This window comes from Castanea sativa, chromosome 2 (genome assembly GCF_040712315.1).
Source record: "Castanea sativa cultivar Marrone di Chiusa Pesio chromosome 2, ASM4071231v1".
Taxonomy (NCBI): domain Eukaryota; kingdom Viridiplantae; phylum Streptophyta; class Magnoliopsida; order Fagales; family Fagaceae; genus Castanea; species Castanea sativa.
The window spans coordinates 16,174,507-16,198,244 of NC_134014.1; the positions used below are offsets into that span (position 1 = coordinate 16,174,507).

Consider the following 23,738-nt stretch of genomic DNA (forward strand, 5'->3'; position numbering starts at 1 on the left):
CGATAAAAATTTTGTCCGCAATAAAATTTGAGATAAAAATTTTTTAAAGAGAAATAATTTCAATTTGTGGTGTGCTAAAATGCGTGTTTTGTTAGTGCAAAAAGAATTATTGAAAGCACTGAAACATCAAGGATGTTTTGCTAGCAAAAGATGATGAAAAGAAAGATCTCTTGGAATGAGCACAGTGTAATTCAGTTGTCTCTAATAGATGAAGTTTTAAAAGAGGTTGTAGAGGAGAATACCATAGTTTTCATAACTGGACTAGATCAGCCTGTTCAACCAAGAATCAGAGGTCTAGCCGATTATTTGGCAAGCAATTCAGGGTAGTCTATGTTTTTGCCTGAATAAGTCTAGTACCACAACTTTTGACACAACTTGCCCATGTGGTGAGTTGTGGTTGATAGAAGGGTGTCCCCACATGGACCCACCATCACCCCTCTACCAACCGGTTGATAGAAGGGTGTCCCCACATGGACCCACCATCACCCCTCTACCAACCACAACTTGCCACATAAGCGAGTTATGGTTGATAGAAGGGTGTCCCCACATGGACCCACCATCACCCCTCTACCAACCACAACTTGCCACATGAGCGAGTAGTAGCTCAAGTTGTGGCATTAGACTTATTCGTTTTTGCCTTTTGGATAAAATTCAAGCATGGGGACTCAAACCTTGGCTACTCATTCAAGAAATAGTCTGACACTTACTAACCATTGGGACAAGTTAGCTTCTTGAGTTTTTATGTTACAAAATATTAAATTTATTAAGTATAATTGAATTAATCATTTTTATTTAGTCCTGGTTTGACATCGGTTGAACCCCAGTTCAACCTCAAAAATCTTAAACCTCTTCATTTTTCAGTTTTTTTTAGTGGCTCAAGTTTCAAAACGATGGAGAAAACAATTGCAAAATTGTGGGTTAAGTTAGAAATTCATTACATGAGTAAACTTCTCAAAAAGTCATGTGTACATGAACTAACAACTATACACCATTCAAATAGAAGAAGGTACACTCATATGTAGCCATCCTTAGGGATGGCCATACCCATTGGGTAATGGATACCCTACCCTACCCGATCCAAATGTTTTGGGTAATACCCGGTTCTTTATGGGTAGAACCTAATTGGATAGGGTATGGATATTACCTGAATAGATCGGGTAGGGTATGGATATTATCCATACCCGACCCATATATAAAAAAAAAAAAACCCTAACTCTCTCACTTTCACTCTCTCTCTCACTTGAGCCTCCATCCTCACTGTCACATTGTGTGCCTAAAACTGTTGAGAACTTCAGAGCTCTCTGCACTGGTGAGAAAGCCAAGGTGTCTCGCTCTCTCTCTCAGCTTGAGCTTCCATCCTCACCGTTACTCTCTCTCTTTCTCTCACCCGAGAGCCTCCATGGCCCAGTACCTTAAACTCATCCCTCCAATCACCAGCACCACTACTACAGTGGTCTTCTCCATCTCTGAATAAACTCTCTCAACCCAGAGGAGATTGAACCATGCATCACCGAAGCAGACCTGTCGTCGCTGATCTAGACTTTGGAGACGCGACAAAACCGTTCGTGGACCCACCGCCGATCTCACTGTTCGTGGTTTCCATACATTCTGCTCCCTCTCTATCTCTTTCTTTGTGTTTGGTTGCTGAGAAAAACTTGAAGGAAAAGAGGAATTTTGGAGTCTTGGGGCTTTTGTACGACCTTGATGTCCATTTCTTTTTATGGGTTTAATCTCATGAATGGGTTTCTCCAAAACCTTGCAGATTGTCATAAAAAAAACACTCTTTTGCTTTCTCAATGTGCATTTGATTGTTATTTCAATTTGAAACTCGTTTGGGGCTTTTGAATCTGCAATCATTAATTTTGTTTTTAAGCTTATTTTTTACTATACTTCGTGGGTTAGATGATGCACTAAAAACTTTGGGTGTAAATAAAAAACAAAGCACACTAATTGTTTGCCTAGAAAAAAAAAAGATTGTTATTTTTCCTAGAAAAAAAAAGAAAAAGAAATCAAAGGGCTATTTGTTTGCCGAGAAAATGAAAGAAAAAAGAGGCGAAGAAGTACACACATCTGATTTCAAGGTTATGGATTAGTTTTTTCTTTTTTAAGATAGAGTTATTTTTTTAATTTTTAAGTTAAAATGTTTTTGGATTTTAAAAAGAAAAAATTAAATGGGTTTTGAGTAGGTCATGGATATCCATGGATAATAAATCCGGGTAAGAATTGGGTATGGATAATAATGGGTATTAGTATCTGAGTATCCATGGGTAAACATTTCGGGTAGGGTATGGGTATACCCGACCCATACCCTACCCATGGCCATCCCTAGCCATCCTAATAAGAAGAGAGCACGTGCGCATAATGCACGTGTGTACACACACATACAATCTTTCTTGGTTTACTTGGTTTTCTTAAGAAGAGGGAATACTCACAACAAATAGGTATTAAAACTTTCCCTGTCTTAAGACAAATTGCATCCACTCCATTAATTGATATTACGAGAAAAGAAAGATAGCGCCAAATTCCATTCACATTACATATAAATTGTGCCATCATTCTTCTTCAGAAAAGGGCCACAAATTTCTTTTTTTTAAAAGAAAAAAAAAATTGATTTAGTTACTTCAATCCATAGAAGATAAATTTGGGAGTGCCAACGAAAAAAAAAGTGAGAGCGACGTGAACGATAGACATATTACAATATGTTGTTCAAACATATATTCAATCTTCAAACTTACCCAGTATTAAAGACTTCTAGGTCAACTTATTTACTCAATTTACTCACTCTGTCTTGGTTGAAAAGTGAGACCTTGACTTCAAGAAGAGGAGAGTAATCTGGGGTACTAGAATTCCGAGAAAGACAATTATGTCATGTGCCATAGCATAGCCGAGAAGGGCAGTTGCTGTGTCGAGAAGTCTTCTATTTTTCTTTGTCTTCTTATTATTTTTGGCCTATAGTAAGCGTTATCTTACCCATAAAAGCCTAGTCTTAGAGCTCACTTTCTAACAAATTCATTGTATTGGGCTATTTGGACCTAGGTCCTCCAGTCATTTAAGCTCAGAGCTAAATCCAGTCCCTACATGTAAAATTAAAAAAATAAAATGAAAAAATAAAAAGAATACCTCAACGTGATCTCCAAGTATATCTTCCTCTCGGATTATCCATGTTAACCTTTACAAGAATAAATTGGACCCCAGGTGGGTACCAGCATTTATTATTCCCAGAAAAGAAGAAAAAAAACATTTTCATTCGTTTTCACCACCACGAAATTATAACTTTTTCAAAAATTAGAAAGACAACTTTAAGACTATAACGAAGCTCATTTTAAACCAAAACAGCATGTTATTTATGTGGACCTAAATTAAAAACAGCAACTTACATGGGTCATAAACAGAAACTAGATATTAAAAAGAAAATATTATTCTGATGGACCAAAAACAAGAACGATATGCACTTTAAGAACAAAATGTAACATCGGGCCTTCAGTTTAGAATTTACATGGACCTAAAAAAAATGGCAGAGAGTTTTAATTTACATGCACAGAAAAGAGAAATGACATATACATTTCAGCCACGCACATTACACATACCCAATAATGTACAGTCTATTACTAAGATTATTTTAGTTTTACTTGTTCATTTTTTTAAGTCAATTGGGTTTTCTCTCTCTTGGCTAAGTCAACGGTCTCTCTCTGAAGCCTGAACTCGACAAGGTGGGCAACTTCATTGGACATCAACGTATGCGCAACAAGACGCCCAGATGGGCCTAAATGGACAAATTAGCAGCACTCTTTAATTTATCAAAAACACTATATTATAGGGAAAAAAAATGGTTTGTAGAATATATATTAATAGAAACCAGTAAAATCGGTCAAGAGATCACAGAGATTACCAACGCTAACTGTTCATTAAATATGAGAATTTACATAATTTTGGCTAGAAAATTGATTTGTAGTTAGAGAGATTACCCCAAGATGATGAGAGAGATCATGGCTCGGGGTGAAAGAAATGCCAAAGGTAAGAGCCTTAGATCCAATGTATTCCGCTTAGCCTTATGGTGTGCTGTATATCACATTTGGCTGCAGAGAAATGGTTGTAGAAATTATGTTGAAGAAAATCCTTCACTTGATCAAATGGGAAGTTAGAAGGAGAATTGAAAGGAATGGCTATTTTACTATTCCCATCCAAAACAGAGTTTTGTGTTCTGTATGGAGAATTTCTTTAGATGTTCTTAAATCCTCTTCTTCTTAATTCCTTTCCCTTGTATGTGAGTTAGTTTTGGTGTTCACTGGTGTTCCACTTTTGCTATTAGGTGTTGTTACTTCAACTTTGTACTCTTTTCATTTAATGCAATACAATCTTCCCATTCATAATAAATAATAACAATGATAAACCTAAGAGTACAATACGTTGAAGGCCAAATTGTATGTCATGAACTTAAATTTTTCAACAAGCAACTTGTTCAAACCTATGGTGGCCAAACACGAAGATGCTTGCGGGAACAAATTCAGGATTACTAATTTAACCAACCCCTTTTTTTCAGTTAAAAGCACTAATTAGCCAAACTTGTATTAATGGTTATTTTTAGGAAGTAAAATTTTTTATTAAAAAAAATGATTTTTTTTTTAAGTCACAAAAAATTTGGAAAATCCATGCCGTCCTTCACTTTCACTTACTTTTGGATGAACACGTCGATCCCTGCATGACCACCACAGTTTAATACCAAGAACTCATCTAAGTTGTATGCGCCTATACCACGTACCAAATTTGTTTATATACATACATACAAACAAATAAACAATTTTTTACATCCTTTAATTAAATTTTTTTGGCTAAGCACCTGCAAAGAGTAGCTACTAAATCAATTTAATCAGTTAATTCTAGTGATTCTTGAACAGTGGGTGTTACGCTTGCTCTAACAACTCTGGCGTTTGCCGAACTGCCTTTTTGCCTGTGTATGAGCAGTGGGTATCCTACATAAGAGTAGCAAACCTTGAACAATAATTTTAAGACTAGTCCATTCTGACATTTTCAATTCTTGAATCTAAGCATTTTTTTATTGGTTAGTTACACAACAGGTTTTGAGTCCATAACCTCACCCTGTCATTCTTATGAGAGAAGTGTGTCATTTGAGCCCGAGCTCTCATTAGATCTAAGCATTTGAGTAAAATTTCCAATTAATGAAGCTTGATAGTCAAGCCCCCAAGCAACTTTGCTGCATTACCACCAAAAGGTCGTACCAAAAAAACTGGCAAGCATGTTTTAGATTAAGAACTTGAAGGAACTGAATGGAATAAGGTGTGGTATACTGGTTTCACATAATGTAAGAGCAACTTTACCATTACAGCAAGCGGCAACTAGCAAAACTCAAATAGAAAGGATCTCCAGTCAGTATACATCGTCATTAAGTATTACCAATAATATAAACATATACAAGATTCACTAAAAATTCTGAAAAATCAACAGTGCAGACAGTAGATCTAAAATTAGGATTACCTACTCATTGTATTTGATTCTGGGGCTGTGAAAAGAAATCTTTGGCATTATGTGCTACTTCTGCTTCAACTATAGCTTCCAACACAATGTCCGATCCTTTCACACTTTCTGCCACCAAATCCACAGGGTAATTGTTTGAATATAAATATAAAATATTTGACATGCAAATGAAGAAATTCCTTGCAAATTCTATTCAGGAAAAAAAAAATGCATGCCCAATGATCTTTGTAAAAAAGTGTAACTGTGTAAGCAGTTGGTGCAAATGCCAGAACAAATTACAGAAATAGTTAAAGATGCAGACACAAACATGCTATAGGTGAAAATGTTCATAGGAAATAACTCATAAATTTTGCTATGACTTTTTTTTAGTTAAAAACATAAGCAATTATAATGCTTCCTCCATCCCAATTTTATGTATTGGTTTGCAAAGACACAATTATAAATAAAAATATGAAAGTAATCTTCCTAAAATGTCATTTATTACCTTATATTAGAGGTGGCACAATTTTTAATAAGAATCTTTTTTTTTTTTAAACAACGTAAGGGTGATATAAATAATTGAAGAAGACCATTCACTTTTTTTAAGTGGAAATGTATTTCAGGACATCTCACAAAGGAAAGCAAGTGAAAAAGTCATAATTATTTTGGAGGTAAGTCACATACTGAAATACACCTCAATTTGTCACATCTGCATCACTATAGTACTAATAGCAACAAAAGCATGAGCATAAGGAGTTCTTCGACCATTCCTTTTTTTCCGAAGTACCAAAATATCCTCTGATTAGGGGTGGCAATTGTCAAATAAAGAAATGATAACATGTTCGCAGAGGATGTTGTAAAATACTACCTAACAGGGAAATCACTGAACAAAAACAAGGAAATAAAATGGTGGAAAATTTTCTCACATATGGCATTGTATGAAAGCATATTATATACAAACAGTTCAACATTTACTGTGTGAAAGAAAAGAAAAGAGAAATACATAAGGGGAATCTTTTTAGGCCACTAATCTAAATTCCCACCACTAACCAGTTAACTGAGGTTATTAGTTCAATTCATTGCAAAAAAAAAAAAAAAAAAAACAAGATAAACATATAATGTAATGCATTTCTTAAGTAATTAGTCAATTTTCAGTATATAGAAATAAAAGAGAAATATGAGAGTCTAACAACTAAGTATACTCTTTATATAATGAGAAAATTAATCTATCTCAATAAATCATTCTATGAATTTCCTGCCTGACAAATCAAACCAGATACCCCTTTGAAAATGCATATCAGATTGAAGGCAGTACGATCACAATTCTAATTGCTCTTTGTTACAACTATCAAACTTAAGCCTTCAGCAACAAATATAAAATTCTAAAAGAAGGTTGCATACTTGTAGCTCTTTACTACCCTTAGTAACTACAGCAATGTACCATGGATCTCCCACGGGCATTGCCCCCTTCTCTAGGGAAAGAGTTGGATGATAGCTTTATAAGTGTCTAAGCTACCCTAAGAGTTAGGGTAATCCTGTTGAGGCGAGCTTAGGAGTTAGGACTTTTGTTTATAAGGCATTCAATTACTCCTCTCCTTCAAATCACTTTGAAAACGCACATACACAACTACACCATTGTAATGCTTCTTAGCAAAAATATCAGAATGATCTTTGCCTATTTCTTCTTTTATGAAACTCATATCTTAAACCATTGTTAATTGCAATAAGAAGCAGCACATGACCAGGGCTTGAGGATATCCGATGGCACAGAACAATAGGTTGAAGAATTCCACCAAAACAACTGGAAACTTGCTTCTAGAAACATTACCAAGGAAAAATCTTATTTTCTTATTTAATATGGCAAGAGAATTTCCAGTCCAGACTGCTGATTTTATTGTGCTTGAATTGGGACATAGAACTAATGACAGAACCAACATAAAGTTTTGTTCACAAAAATTAAGTTGAAGCATAATAGAGATATGAATAAGAATAATAAGTGATAAATAGGTAGACTATTTACCCTTGCGATTTGGTAGCATCCCGGTGCTTTCGGCTGAAACTGGGAGGATAGTGAAGAGACCAGCTTCATCATTAAGGTTTTCTATTTTTGCATTACTCTTCAAAGAACCAGTCCTTATGGCTTCAGATTCAGCCAATCTAGCATAAGCAGTTGCTTGGCTTTGCAAATTAACCAAACCTGAAGTTTTAAAACTATGATCCTGAGAAAACAAACATAAAAAGATATTAAGATCATTCAAAGTAATTAAGAAATAAAATTAACAATATGAAAAAGATCCAAAACCTTCATCACATTATTTGTTGGCTTCTGCTCTTTTTCAAACTTCTCAGATGAACAATTGTCTGCTTAAGAAAATAATGAAGATGACAAACAAAAAATGCATATAACATGTTAACAGAGGGGAGTAAAACATGCAATCAATAACTCAAACGTTTGGAGGCTGAAAGTACCAGAATTTGTTTCAGGAGCAGGACCCTCAGGATTGTCCATCATTCTTCGCGTCAAAGGGCTAGGATTAATGAGAGAGACACTTCGAATTTCATAACGAATAGCCTCTAGTTGTGCCATTGTTTCTTGAAGTTCTTTGTGAACCTAAAATTTAGTGCAAAAAACGTATTTTGAGTTGGAAAATATTCCATACATCTTTTTGCTATAAAATTACCAAACTTCAAAACAACGGGTACTAATTATTTATCTTTTTGATAACTCTATAAACTTCCATCGGAGAGGCTCACTATTGTCATCTCTTTTCTTCTTTACTGTAAAATGCATGCTCTTTAAGTTACCATGTTCTACAAAGTCCACCTATTCAACATTAATTTTACACACTGAATAAAGCACAACTCAACAACACCATCTCAATAGGACATTCAGACAGGTGCTGTACAATAACCAAACTAGCTTGAACCGCTAATCCGAAACATAAAACACATTTAACCCCAATCACCATATGTTCAATTAATAAGTAAAGAAATAAAAGGAGAAGTGAAAAGAATTTGAGTACCTGGCTAGCTTGAGACTTGTGCATAACATTATCGAATTGGCCACGAGCTAGTTGAACGTACCCGATTGCTCGACCCGCTAACCTCCCTGCAGTTCTTGCAATAACAGGGAGATCCTTTGTGCCTATAATCAAAAACCCATTTCAATTGTTTGCTTCCAAACAACATTTCCATAAAGCTAAGGACCCCCACAACTCAGAAATATAGAAATTTCAAGAAAACCCATTAGAACCCAAAATGCAGAAGAGAGAGAGAGTACCGACGAGAGCAGCAGTGGCACCGACCAAAAGGAAGAGCTCTCCGTAGGAAATACCAAACATTATTGTGTGTGTTGTCGAGGAAACTTTTTCTCAGTTTTGGAGGCCGGTGTCGAGTTTCAATGGATTGGGCTTTTGTAGACGTAGACCCAGAACTAGGTAGTGGGACTTTTGATACTAAATGAGCCCAATGAGTGTTGCACTTTTATTATTATTATTATTATTATTATTATTATTATTCATTTTTTTTATTTTTGTAGGTGATACTCTATTGGTTCTTTTTCTTCATGTGATTTTTAATTAATGAATTCAAACCATTCGAAAACATTGTTAAGTTTCTAAAAGCTCTTTCTTTGTTTTTGTATTTTTTTTAATTAAATTGATTAGGTTTTGTGTATTGGTTGCCTTTTGTTTAAACTAATTTTCTTAGCTTTGATCTAATTTATATGCTAAGAGTCTTAGAATTAATGTTTAAATATGGTTAGTACTAAAAGATTAATTTTAACAATTTTCGTATTTGATTTTTACGTTCCATCAAATTATCAAGATGATCTACACACGTATATTATTGAATTATCAATTTTAATTTTGAAATATTATCAATATTATATTAAATTTGTACTTATCAATTGCTTAGTACGCTTTTTTTAATATAATTATCAATTTAAAACTTTATTTGGAATTGGCAATTTAATTTAATTCTAGGAAAAAATCTTACCCCTTATTTTAGTGAGACTATTATTTACACACTTGATTACTTTTTCTTTAATTTTTATTGAATCTTTAACTTTTTTAGGTAGCTTTTATGAGCATTACATTGATTCTTTTATCTCAATGATGAGGCTTCCATTGCTACTATAGAATTTTACTGCCAAAGGCCGCATAATAAGATGCCAAAATTAGGAATTGTATTGCACTATATTTCAGCCGATACCTCTCCCAATTTATCTCCACTTCCAACAAAAATAACAATATTTACAAATTTCAATTTTTATTTCTAAAATTTGGGTTTTTTTTTTTCTCCTTCACACTCATCTTTTTATTCCCTAAATTTTAGCTTCTTTTTTTTTTTTTTATAATAGATACAAATTATTAACCTTTATCCAAAAAAATAGAAGAGCCTCTGAGACACACAACACGCATGCTTAGAGGCTAGTATATTCTATAAGTTTTATCATAAAATCATGCAACACATAATAAAATTGAGATTCTGAAGGTATGTAACTAATATATTTCAAGTGGTCATCCACTCTTTTATATTGTCGAAAAGATGCAAAAAAGGTTTTTGCTATTGAATAGTTATATCTATCTTTACAACAAAATTTTCATATATATAGTCTTAGTAGGTTGGTTGGTTTTAGAAAATGTATTGAAACAATGAAATGTCATTGGAGGATTGATATGGCATTAAGGGCCAAATTTTATTGCTAGAGGCCGCATAATAAAATGCCAAAATTGGGAATTGCATTGCACTATATGTCGGCTGATACCTCTCCCAATTTATCACCACTTCCAACAAAATAACAATATATACAAATTTCAATTTTTACTCCTGCAAGTTGGGATTGTTTTCCTTCATGTTCATCTTTTTACTCCCTAAAATTTAGCTTTATTATTTATTTCTTTTTTATAATAAATGCAAATTATTAATCTTTACATAAAAAATAGAAGAGTCTCTAAGCATACACAATGCGCGTAGAGACTAGTATATTCTATCAGTTTTATCATAAAATCATGCAACACATAATAAAACTGAGACTATGAAGGTATGTAAATAATATATTTCAAATGGTCATCCACTCTTTTACATTGCCAAAAGATGAAAAAAAAGAAAAAAAATTGTTGCTTTTGAATAGTTATATCTATCTTTACAACAAAGTTTTCATATATATGGTCTTAGAAGGATGGTTCGTTTTAGAAAATGTATTGAAACAATGAAATGTCATTGGAGGATTGATATGGCATTAAGGGCCAAATTTTACTGCTAAAGGTTGCATAATAAAATGCCAAAGTTGGATATTGTATTGCACCACATTTCGGCTGATATCTCACCCAATTTATCTCCACTTCTAACCAAATAACAATATATACAAATTTCAATTTTTACTCCTACAAGTTGGGATTGTTTTCCTTTTACATTCATCTTTTTACTCCTTAAATTTTAGTTTTTTCATTTATTTTGCTTTATAATAGATGCAAATTATTAATCTTTACCGAATAAAATATAAGAGTCTCTGAGCATGCACAACGTACATGCTTAGAAACTAATATATTCTATAAGTTTTAGATTATGAAGGTATGTAAATAATATATTTCAAATGGTCATCCACTCTTTTACATTGCCAAAAGATGAAAAAAAAAAAAAAGGGTGTTGCTATTGAATAGTTATATCTATCTTTACAACAAAGTTTTCATATATATGGTCTTAGCAGTAGGGCTGTCCAGAAGGATCCGGTAACCCGATCCACCCGAAAAACCGACCAGATCCGACCTGAATCCGGCCTACCCGACTGCTCCGGCGGATCGGTGGCGGGTCGTCACCACCAGAAACCGATTTCCGGCGGGTCGGTTTCGGTTTTCCTCTCCTAAAACCCGAAAAAACCGAACCGACCGAGAGATTTCCAGATGATGGCGAAATTTCCAGAATCCGGCGACTTTTTTCCAGAATCCGGCGACTTTTTTCCAGAATCCGGCGAAAAACCCAGATTCCGGCGATATATTTCCTTAGATCCGGTGAGATTTTGACTGGATCTGGCGAAATCTCATCAAATCCGGTGAGATTTTCGCCGGATCTTGTGAAATCTCACCGGATCTAAGAGAAATATCGCCGGTATCTGAAAAACTTCGCCGGAATTTGGGTTTCTTCGCCGGATTTGTGTGTTTTTTCACCGATTCTCGTCGTCTTCTCAGATTTATGATTCCGACCGACCCACCCGCCACCCGTTGATGATCTGAACCACCCGATTCGATTACTCCGGCGGTCGGCGGCGGGTGTGTTTTTCCTCCACCCGATTCCGGCGGGTCGGTTCCGGGTTGGGCACAAACCCGACCCGGACCGACCCGTGGACAGCCCTACTTAGCAGGAAGGTTGGTTTTAGAAAATGTATTGAAACAATGAAATGTCATTGGAGGATTGATATGGCATTAAGGGCCAAATTTTACTGCTAAAGGCTGCATAATAAAATGCCAAAATTGAGAATTGTATTGCACTATATTTCAGCCGACACCTCTCCCAATTTATCTCCACTTCCAACAAAATAACAATTACAAATTTCAATTTTTGGATAATGGGAATATAAACTCTTTGTTTCTAGAAATCTCTTAGCACCCATTTTACTAACAAAGATGGCCTTTGACTTTGTTATAAATACTCCACTCCTTTTTTCAAAGAACTCATTTCACTATCATACCCATATGGCAAAGCTGAAGAAAATAACATCACTAAAATAACTCTAAATAGTAAAGATAACTTCACTAATTAGTTGTTACAATAAACTACCTGCCTTTTTTTTTTTTGTTGATAAACTACCTGCCATGTAATATAAAGATGACATAAATGACATATCATTTGACACCAAAAATCACTAATGCAATAAGCTAGAAACAGCATGTAGCAGATAAACATGCAAAGCCACACATCATTCCTTTTAGCTTGCGAATCCTTAGGTTAATCCTCTGTGGGAACCTCTCACCTCAAACGAATAGGGAAACAACGACCCAGAATTTTGGAAAGATCAATAAAACAAGAAGAGGGCAAGGATTTTAGTGAAGATATCTACCAATTGTTATATACTGGAGACAAATCAAATTTTAAGATCTTTGCAAAGATTCCATTCTCATACAAAGTGATAATCAATTTCAATATGCTTTGTACGAGAATGGAAGACTGAATTGAAAGAAATAGCAAGAGTATGACCAAGTGAACGAATTAGAGAGTAAGAAGACAACGAAACCAGATGTAGAGCAATATAAGTCACTAGTCTAATCACATCAATTAAAGCTAACAGCAAAAAGGGTCCAAGGGTGAAGTGAAGGCCATTGTAGAGAGTACCATTAAGAGTGTTATTTTATGGAATGTTCGGAGCAAAGTGTCATTTTATGGAATGTTTGGAGAAGAGTGTTATTTTGTAAAACATTAAGAGAGATTGGGTTAATTTATCCTAAATTTAAAGGAAAAAGTTTATGTATAAATTAGTTTAAAGGAAAATTTATTAAACCATGTGACGATTTATAAAACCATCTATGTGTATTTTAAGTTTGGTTAAAATGCAAGACTGACCCTTTAACTTTCTTTAAACTTCATTTCAGTCCTCTAACTTTGTTTTTGTTCATTTCAGTCCTCTAAGTTTCAAATTTATTCAATTAAGTACTTTCCGTTAACTTTTGTTAAAATTTTTTGAAAAAAAAATCTGGAAAATATTTTTCAATCATCTATCAATTGAATTTTTTTAATTAAAATAATTTGAAGAAAATTTATAAAATTGAAAAATTAACCACAACATATAAGAAAAGTTGATAAAAAAAGTCTTAATTAAATAAACTTGAAAGTTAGAGAATTGAAATGAACAAAAGCAAAGTTAGAGAACTGAAATAAAATTTAAAAAAATTTAGAAAGTCAGTTTTGCATTTTACCCTTTAACTTTTTAAGTTATATAATCTATTTAACGAGTCATGTGACTTTTTTTAAATAATACCAGTAAATAGTTTTATGAATTGCTACTTAATAGATTGAATGAAATTCTTCTAGTCCGGTTTGGAGAAAAATTGTATTCAAATTTTAAATGCATTACTTACCATTAATTCATTAATAACACAGAGGGAAGAAGTTGGATCAAACTTGAGAGGGGCAAAATCAAAATACCCCAAAGTTATAGAGGGTTCAATTTGCAATAAACTGTAACATTAATAACTTGGAACCTTCTCCAATCAGGTGTTTTTCATTAACTTTCCCGAGAACCAAACAACCCCCTTCTCCCTTGCTTTTCCATTTCTTCTTCCCCACTTTCACTCCGTCTTTTCCTTTCTTTCACGCCAACAAACAAAAAAAAAAAAAAAAAAAATGATTCTCTCTCTCTTCCTTTATAGATACTCATCAAACTAGGTTAACCCCTCCTTCTACCTCCACAAACCCATCTATCTATGGATTTCATCGAATTAGAGGCCATCGAAGGCCTCCGTTGGTCATGGAACTCATGGCCAGCGTCGAAATCCGAAGCCACAGCTCTCCTAGTCCCTCTAAGCGTGATGTGCACGCCATTGATGCAATCCACAGAGCTCCCAATCCTCCCTTACGACCCTCTCCTCTGCTCTCAATGCGGCGCCGTGTTGAACCCATACGCTCGCCTCGACTACACCTCTCGCATTTGGTTCTGCCCCTTCTGCTACAAGAAAAACCCCTTTCCGCGCTCTTACTCCGGCATCGGAGAAACCAATCTCCCCGCCGAGCTTTTCCCCACCTACAGTACCGTCGAGTACTCCTTCCTCAATCCCAAGCTCAACGGCATGTCGTCTCCGTCTTCGTCCGTGTCGTTGACGTCCATGTCCATGTCCATGGCGTCGTCGTTTTCGTCCACCTCCTCGCTCTCGGGTTTGGATTCTTTGAGGAAAGTAGTGGGGCCCGCCTTTGTGTTCGTGGTGGACACGTGTACTGCGGAGGAGGAGCTCGGGGCGCTTAAGAATGAGCTGTTGCTTGTTGTGGAGCAGTTGCCGGAGAACGCGCTTGTGGGGCTGGTTACTTTTGATTCCATGGTTCGTGTCCATGATCTTGGGTTTTCGGAGTGTTCGAGGGTCGTCTTGTTTCATGGAGAGCGCGAGATTTCTTCGGAGCAGGTACTTTTAATAATGTTCAACAATGCTACACGCACATCGAATTTGAGACATTAATTGCTTATAATGTTCTACTTTTTTTTTGGTGTGCTTTTGGTTGTGTTTCTTTTAATATGTTCTAATAAGATTCAATTGCATGGTACAATTAATAGTCATATTATTCATACTACTATGTTTGCACTTGGAGTGGTGCTTGTTTGGAAGACAGTTTTTTTTTGCATCCTCCCTCTCACAGTATGTAGGCCCCAACAGTGTGAGATATGTGAGAGGGAGGATGCATACAACATCCGATATGTGAAGTGGTTAAAAAAAAAAAAGTGGATTTCTTAGGAGAATTTGGTGTATGAAACTATGAAAAAATGTTTTGATATATAGAGGAGGTTCTTTTGCTGGTTGTGTAAGGCTCAATGTCTTCAGTTTCTTTTGGTGATTCTGAAAATCTGATAAGTGGTCATTCTCTCCAATACCATAGTCTCTAGGCTGGTTTAAGATTGAAAAGCTAGACAGGCCTTGATCCCTCTATATTTCTCCTTTGTTCTCTCTTATTGTACTTGTGCTTTGCTTCTTCTACGGATAAAGTGATAAAGAAGGTAGGTTAGAGTGTGGCCATGTCATGCATGCAAACAAACATGTCTGCTTCCTGTGTGTGTCATAAATTTGTTTGAATTTCCCTCCTCATGTATTTGCTTAATTTTTAAAAGGTTTCTTCCTTTCCTTAAACTCTCAGACCCAACAGTTTCTGGGTCTTACTCGCACAAGGCAACAGTATCTTGGAAAGACTCCAGTTATCCAAAAGCAGGGGTTTTTGCTACCAGTATCTGAATGTGAGTTCAATATCACCACAGCAATAGAAGAGATCCATTCTTCACCACAGGTCATGCCAGGACATCGCCCTTTAAGGTCCACAGGAACAGCAATTTTAGCTGCACTTGGACTTTTAGAAGGATGCTTAGCGAATACAGGCTCGCGGATCATGGTCTTCACGTCTGGACCAGCAACTTTAGGCCCAGGAATTGTCGTGGACTCAGACTTTAGGAGCTCCATCAGAACTCACCGAGATCTTATTAATGGTCATGCACCTTACTATAGTAAATCTAGCAGCTTCTACAAGCAAGTATCACCGAGATTATCTGATGCATCTATTGTTCTTGATTTGTTTGCTTGTTCTCTTGATCAAGTTGGAGCTGCAGAGCTAAAAGACCCTGTTGAGAGATCAGGTGGATTCATGATGCTAGTAGAGTCATTCGAGTCAAGTCAATTTAGAAAATGCTTGAGGCATATTTTTAGTTGTGATGAAGAGGGAAACTTGAAGATGCACTTTGATGCAACTATTGAGATAGTGACCACAAAAGATTTAAAAATATGTGGAGCCCTTGGACCTTGTGTTTCCCTTCATAAAAAGAACAATTTAGTGAGTAACAATGAGATTGGGGAGGGTGGTACCTATATGTGGAAGTTGGGTACACTCACTAGCAAAACATGCTTTTCTTTTTTCTTCCAAGTGAACGAAGAGCATAAGGTCCAGCCTGGATCTGCATTCTCCATACAGTTCATTACACGATATCGACATGGGAACATGGGAATCCGAAAAAGAGTGACAACTGTTGCTAGAAGATGGGTTGCAAACAACTCACCAGAAATCGCTGCAGGGTTCGATCAAGAAGCAGCAGCTTCAGTGATGGCAAGACTTGCTATTCAGCGAGCTGAGGATTGTCAAGCTCGGGATGTTATCAGATGGCTGGATGACACACTGATCCGATTTGCTTCTAAGTTTGGAGACTATGTCCAAGAAGATCCTTCTTCCTTCCGCCTTTCATCCAACTTCTCACTTTATCCACAGTTCATGTACTACTTAAGGAGGTCACAGTTTATCGATGTATTCAACAGTTCTCCTGATGAAACTTCCTTCTTCCGGCTGATGCTGAACCGTGAGGGGGTGGTGGGTTCACTTATCATGATCCAACCTACACTTCTCCAATATTCCTTTGATGGGCCGCCAATTCCAGTTCTCCTAGATGTCCGCTCCATTTCTCCAGATGTTATTTTGCTGTTTGATTCTTATTTCCATGTGGTTATTCATTGTGGGTCCAAAATTGCTCAGTGGAGGAAACTTGGCTATGACAAGGACCCAAACCATGAGAATCTAAGAAAGCTATTAGAAGCTCCTGAGGTTGATGCAGAGCAGCTCATAGTTGATAGAGTTCCAGTGCCCAAGATTATAAAATGTGATCAGCATAGTAGTCAGGCAAGGTTTCTTCTTGCAAAGTTGAATCCATCTGTTACTCAGAATTCAACATACACAGATGGATCGGAAATTATTTTCACAGACGATTTGAGCTTGCAAGTTTTTATAGATCATTTGCAAGCCCTAGCAGTGCAGGGCTGATAATAAGGAGCACTGTATAGAGTTTTTGTCAATCTATAGTCACACGAAAGAATTTACTGTATATAGCTTAAAGAGAAACATTTTCTAGTTATTTTTTTGTTTTTGTTTTTGTTTTTCTCCAATCATTTTGTAATTAGAATAGTTATTTTGTTTCAGTATTCTTTTATATTGAATGAGTTCCTGTAGTTATAGGTGTTAAAATTAATGAAATTGAATGCTTTTACATGTTAGCATTGTAGACCTTATCAGAATTTTGCAATATTATTGGATACTTCAGTCCTTAATGATCCTCAACTAGGATATTCTAGTCGTTGCGAGGTTCCACATTGTTAAATGTCAATACTAATGAAACTTTGAATGATTGCTGGGCTGTGAGCAACAACTCTAAAGCCTAGGAAGTGGGAATATGGATACTTTTACAAACTGATTGGGCATGGGCGTATATGCCCAATACCCAAATTATCCAAAATATATGTGCTTCATACACAATGTGGGAAGTGGTCATATTCCCTAATTCTATTATTTTGATCTTTGCCCTTTGCTGGTCCGTTTGCTATTCCGTTAGCCTCCCTCTTGTTGCGCGTGATGTGGATGCACCGTCCATTGCCTCTCCATGAGCCCCCTGCAATCATAAACCAAGGTAGAAAGACCTAGTGAAGGATCTTCCCTGTTAGTGAATAAGTTAATTGCTATGTTTGAATCAGATTCCAAAATGATATACCTTTTTTTTTTAGCTGAGAAAAAAAAAAAAGAGGGTAGAGGGGTTGACTTGAGTTAGTGTCTTCTACCTGGGTATGACCATAGTGATGACCATAGTGACACTCTACTTGTTGGGCCACGGTTTGCATTTATATGAGCCATAACTTTGCACCTAGCCCAATCGAGGATGCTAGTGAGTATGAGCTGAGAGCATAAAGTTATTTCCCAAACGCTTTCCATTGCGGGATTCGAACTTGGGACCTTCACTTCCCAAACCCTTAGGAGTGAGCCCATGGCCACTAAACCAACCACCCTCGGTGGTCCAAAATGATGCTCCTAAAGCCCAAGTCCCACGCCCTTTGCAGTGGCAAATCACCCATAGTTTTGTATAATTATTGGTAGTTGTACCTATATGTAAGGAGAATCCGAATACCCAATTTCCCTCCTTTTTTCTTTTTCTTTTTTTGCTGAAAAGAAAGATTTTATTGAAGCAAGAACCAAGGTTACAAACAAAAAGATTAACTGGCCTCAACCCTTAGAATATTACTAACACAGGGAGGGCAGTTGCACAATTCAAAGGAACTTACAAATCTAATCTTAACAGACCATTTCGCTAGGGAATTTGCAGCACCATTGGCTTCTCTAAGAACCCAGCAAAAGGAAGTTTGAGGTACTACTCCTGTCAGAGCAATGATTTTACATTCTTGATTCTCCATGGCACATCAGTACCCTTGCTCAGAACAGCTTTGATGCAAATCAAAGCATCACCTTAAAAAATGACGGCTTGGTAATTGGATTGGGAAGCAATGTACATAGCCCATCTTAATGACTCAGTTTTTCCTTGGAGGGGATTGTTGAAGTTTACTGCTTTTGAAGTTTGAACACGCAAGTAACAATACCCATCTCCAGTCCCTTACCACTACAGTTATTGCTGCTCTAGATTGCCCTTCTTGTCTCTCTTACTGATTGATGATTGATGAATGAAAAAGGTTACTAAGAAAGAATGGGTTAGGTTTATATTTTTTACCTTACATTTTATCTATTATCACTGTACTTGTAAACTTAAAAGATAATCATAAATCAATAACGACATCATTTATAAAAACTTTAAATTTGGACTTTTTTTTTTTTAGTATTTTACAATTATACAAAACATGACTTTATGAATCGAATAAATACATCTAATCAATATAAAATTTGACATGCAAATTAAGAATAATAGAAATATGTAATCTAACTATGAATATATTAATCTAATAAAGAGTTAGACAAAAACACTATCTCAGTTTCTACACTTTAAAGTTATTGTCAATATGATCCTAGTTATTTTCAACTTACAGTTAATTTTGTCTCTACCAACACAATCTTTAGACAACAAACTCTAATGCTTTTAGAGTATTTCACAAGATGTTCTTAACATGTTGAATGTTTTATGTTATAGCTACAGCATTTCTGATTTTATTCTACTTATTGATTATATTATTTTATTGTTTGAGGGAAAGCTCTACAATAGCGGTCAATGGATGACCCATTGACATGAAATTCATACTCGACTACCCTCTCAAAACCAATCCAAACTATTAACCAATTAAAACACAACACATGTCCCAACAACAAAAACACCCCTAATTCCCTGCCCTTTTGCATTTTGTTTCGGCCCTTCGGGCTTAAGCATTGCAAGTTGTGGGCTTCCAAAAACAACCCTCATGAGACCTACAAGCTACACCCTCACAAGATGGTTTATTATTATGTGACTGACGGTAGAAGAAAGAAACAGTTTTTCACAATCAGTTGCAAAGTGCCTAGTGTAAAAGATAAACTAGGCAATTAGTTGGGAGAACTTTTCTCCCTTTTTACTCAAAACAAGTAGCAAAATACTTCTATTTTGAAATTATTTAACAAAATGCTTTGTTTTGAAACTTGATTTTTAGAAAATCAAGTTACTTGAAAAAAAACTACATGGAACTCAAGTTCTATGTATTTTTATTTTTTTTTTTTTTTTTTTTTTTTTTTAAGCTTGATGGCCTATAACTTGATTTTTTTTTTTTAAATTGAGTTTTTCATTGAAACTCGATTTTTAGAAAATTGAGTTTAAAATATTGGCATTTTGTTACATGTTTTGCGTGAAATGGGTATATCCCCATTTTGGCCCAATTAGTTGCCATAGTTTTGAGTCAATTTGATTTGATTTTAAATATTTTGCCTTGGAGATCTAGGCTACATCAGCGAGAAGGCTACAACTTTTGGTTGACTACTTAGGGTGAGTTTGGTTCAGCTTTTTAAATTTTGGTTTTTTGAAAAAGTGGGGTTTTCAAAAAGTGCGGTATGAAAAAGTTGAGTGTTTGATAAAAGCTGATAAAAAGTACTTTTTGAAAAAGTTGAGTGTTTGGCTAGCATTTATAAAAGTAGTAGTTTGAGTGGTAAATTACTGAAAGGACAATGTATATATAAAGTATTGTGAAAATACTTTCTAAAAAATTATTCTAAAAATAACTTTCAAAGTTTCTAAAAAAATTATTTTTTTCTCACCAATATTAACTAATAATAACCTACCACTTAAGATTTATTGTGAAAATATTGTGATAGCATTTCTCAATTTTAATTTCTCATTCTTTATTTTATTTTTCCCTTATTTCTTTACTCTCTTTTTTTCACCCATATATCTTTCTTCTTCTTTTTTTCCCTCTTTTTTTCTCCTCCACACACGTACCCTTCTCTTTTCTTTTTTCTTTTTTCCTTTTTTCCCCTTTTTCCCTACCACTTCCTCCACAACATTCTAGTTTTCTTTTTCTTTTTCTTTTTCTTTTTCCCAACCACTTCCTCCAGAACATTCCAGTTTTTTCCCCCCTTTTTCCCTACCACTTCCTCCAGAACGTTCCAGTTGCCGCAAAGCTCTCTTTTTTTTTTTTTTCTTTTTCTTTTTTTCTTCTTCCTTTCTCTCTTTTCTCTTACCACTTCGTCTGCAAGGTCACCCACACCACACCATTTGATTCTCATCAAACGAAGATAGAGGGGGAAATCCAAAAGGGATGAATGGGTCAAATGAGTGCTTGATCTCTGCCTTCACCGCCGCCTGTCTTCCTCAACATGCCTTCGTCGTCTGCTGATCTGCTCTGCCTTCACCACTGCCTGTCTTCCTCCCCACTGTTGCTTGATCTCTTCCCCACTGCCAATGACATGCAGCAGAAATGGGTCAGATCGTTTTTTTTTTTTTTTTTTTTTTTTCTTTCTGATTTCATTATTGGGTTCCTTTGTAAAATTGTGTTATAAACAAATGGATAAAATTGGGTTTTTGGAAAATTTGCGCAACAGTAACATGAAACGCACCAGCGCTTTTTTGCAATGGAACTCAGGGCTGCTTTTGCGAAACGCGTTTTTCCTTTCACAAATGAAAATATAGCTTTTTTAGAAAACGCAACTTTTAAAATTTACCAAACGCGCATTTTATTTATTTGGTTTCAAAAAGCGCCTATCAGCTTCTAAAAGTTGAAACAAACGGGCACTTATTAAAAAATCACATAGATTTTTGCTTTAAGAAATTAGTATATGGATCATATATTATAGATTTGATAATGAATGTTGGGTAATTAGAAGTTGTGGTTGTGAAAAGTGTACAGCCTTCTCTTACCCTATGTATATGATGATAAAAAAAATAAAAAAAATAAATAAATAAATAAAAAATCTCACTGCATTGTAAATACATTAAAATATAAAACTAATTCAGCTCTATTATCAAAGATCCAACAACTTTAAATTATTATTTCGTTTAAAGTGTTATTATTAATAGTGGGTTTAATTAGTTAACTAAATTGGTAAACCTCTTGTTGTTGAATGAAAGTTTTGAGATTTAAACTCTATTTACACAAAAATCGATTAGTTTCTTAGCTAGATAATAAAAAATAATTATCTTGAAGCGAATTATAAGTTGAAATTTTATTATATTTTTAAAAAAGAAGCTATTGTTGATAGTTATTGTATTTTTTTTAAAAATAAAGAAGCTATTGTTAATAGTTTGAGATTTTTAAGAGAACTTATATTAATTAGTCAACCATATTAAAATAAATATATATATCTTACGTCAGTTACGTACATATCACTATCACAATATAATAGTTGAAGAATGATTTAGGCAAGTTGTTTCAAACTCAAAGCACTCACGCGAGGAAGAAACATTTGCTTCCTTTGCGCGGTTCAACTTACTCTGGGCGTTTACTTGGCATGATAGTGATATATTAATGATAATTTATGAAGACAAGTTGTTTAAGAGCCCATGCTAATTATAATACTGCTCTTGTTAACGACATATGATGGCTCAGACAATTAAATAATGAATACCTTTTATTTTTTATTTTTTTATTGCAATTAAATGATGAATACTAGTCCAATGAACTTGTAACCGAATAAAACCTACTTTTTTTTTACAGTTAAATAATGAATACTAGGCCAATAAACTTATAACCGAATAAACCTACTTTCTTCATTGTCTTCCTTAGTATGGATCCGTATCTAGTTTCTCCTCACAAAAAACAAATTAAACAATGCTTGTGAATGAGATTAGGTAAAGTCTCTTGTCGTCAAATAAAATATCTGAAATTCAATTTTTGCATATGTCAAAAACCAATAGGTGTCTTTGTTCAACGATAAGAACAATCGTTAAGAGCGAACATCATTAGTTGAAACTATATAAAATAAAATAAAAAAAACAAAACAAAAATCATATGAACATTAATCATGAAATGCATAAAATTTAATAAAGAAAGAAATTACAATTATTTAGTAATACGAGAGAAGAATTTAAAAAGAAAAAAAATATGAAAACACAATAAAAACAAAACGTGACTTAATTAAAATTTGTTTGGTATATAAGTTGATATGACAACACAATAAAAGTCCTATTATACTGTTATATTGGCCAAAATGGGTTTTTGCGGGTTTTGCCCTTTTCGCGAAAAAAAATCAGCATGCTGTCTCCTTTCTCAAACTAATTAGGGAAATATCCCTCATTTGAAATTCGATTTTCTCAAAATCGAGTTAAGCTCTATAGCGACATTTTAAGGAGCTTATAGTGACTTTTTAAAGGACCTATAGCGGCGTTTTGTAACTCGAGGAAAAATTTACATGTAACTCGATTTCATGGAGGTCGAGTTACAAAGCGCTGCTATAGGTTCTTAAAACATCACTATAGGCTTCTTAAAACGTTGTTATAGGGCTCTAGAATTTTTTTTTGAAACTTAATTTTGAGAAAATCGAGTTTCAAAAGAGAGGTATTTCCCTAATTAGTTTGGGAAAGAGAGCATTTGCCCATTTTTTTTGTGCGAAATGGGCATTTGCCCATTTTCGCCTGTTATATTAGAGACATTGTGCGTCTCTTCTTATAAAAAGAAATCAACAAAAACACTTAAAAAATAATAAGAATGATATATATATATATATATATATATATATATATATATATATATATATTACAATTTTTTTATATATAAGATCATAAGACTAATAAATTAATAAATTAAAACAAAAAGAATTATAGATATTTATCATAGACCATGTAAAGGCTTATGCAGACGAGATAGCGAGTAGTTATTGACTAATAAATTAAAGCTCTAGCTCTTTTAAGCCCATAATCTTACTAGAGCAGCGACACAAAGAGCTGACTTCAATATAGATATGCTAGACCCCGTTATAATCAATTTAATTTGCACTATATATATAGAATATGCTAGCTGTGAATAACAAGACCAAGCAAACGATAAGAGGAGGCCGAGTAGTTAGGCCACAGATAGTGCATCACCCTCAACCTCCAATAATGACATGAATAATATATTCACATCGGTTTGGGCTTTTTGCTTCTTGTCTCAATTTTTAAAATAACAATAATAGCAAAACTAAATTTTTTTGAAAATAAGCTACTCTTTTTTTTCTTCATATATATATATATATATATATAATATAATATAAAGCTACCAAAAGTTATATCTTTTGTCTTATATTTATGTTTTGCTTTGTTAGTTGTTACCCAAATGGACACTAATCTCTTAAAGCACATAACTTGGCTTGGGCTTATCGCAATACTAATA

At 34.7% G+C, this 23,738-nt stretch overlaps 2 protein-coding genes across 7 annotated transcripts; one reads left to right on the top strand and one right to left on the bottom strand.

The window, feature by feature from the left end:
• Positions 1-4,673: 4,673 nt before the first annotated feature.
• On the bottom strand, positions 4,674-8,874 carry LOC142623693 (uncharacterized). Of its 6 annotated transcripts, none has more exons than XR_012842190.1 (8): positions 8,753-8,874; positions 8,496-8,617; positions 7,942-8,083; positions 7,775-7,833; positions 7,493-7,691; positions 5,494-5,601; positions 5,097-5,354; positions 4,674-4,970 (listed from the first exon to the last, which is right to left on the bottom strand). XR_012842190.1 is itself a non-coding variant. In XM_075797141.1 (7 exons), exons 1-6 carry the CDS (start codon positions 8,811-8,813, stop codon positions 5,498-5,500), a joined length of 687 nt encoding a protein of 228 aa, XP_075653256.1. In that variant the 5' UTR covers positions 8,814-8,874; the 3' UTR covers positions 4,674-4,970. The 6 variants fall into 6 exon arrangements, 3 of the variants coding, with proteins under 3 accessions (XP_075653256.1, XP_075653253.1, XP_075653255.1); XR_012842189.1 differs by having other exon boundaries at positions 5,498-5,601; positions 7,775-7,836; XR_012842188.1 differs by having other exon boundaries at positions 7,775-7,836.
• A 4,832-nt stretch (positions 8,875-13,706) lies between these two features.
• On the top strand, positions 13,707-17,187 carry LOC142626468 (protein transport protein SEC23 G). The gene is made up of 2 exons (XM_075800296.1): positions 13,707-14,579; positions 15,304-17,187. Exons 1-2 carry the CDS (start codon positions 13,890-13,892, stop codon positions 16,960-16,962), a joined length of 2,349 nt encoding a protein of 782 aa, XP_075656411.1. The 5' UTR covers positions 13,707-13,889; the 3' UTR covers positions 16,963-17,187.
• Positions 17,188-23,738: the final 6,551 nt, after the last annotated feature.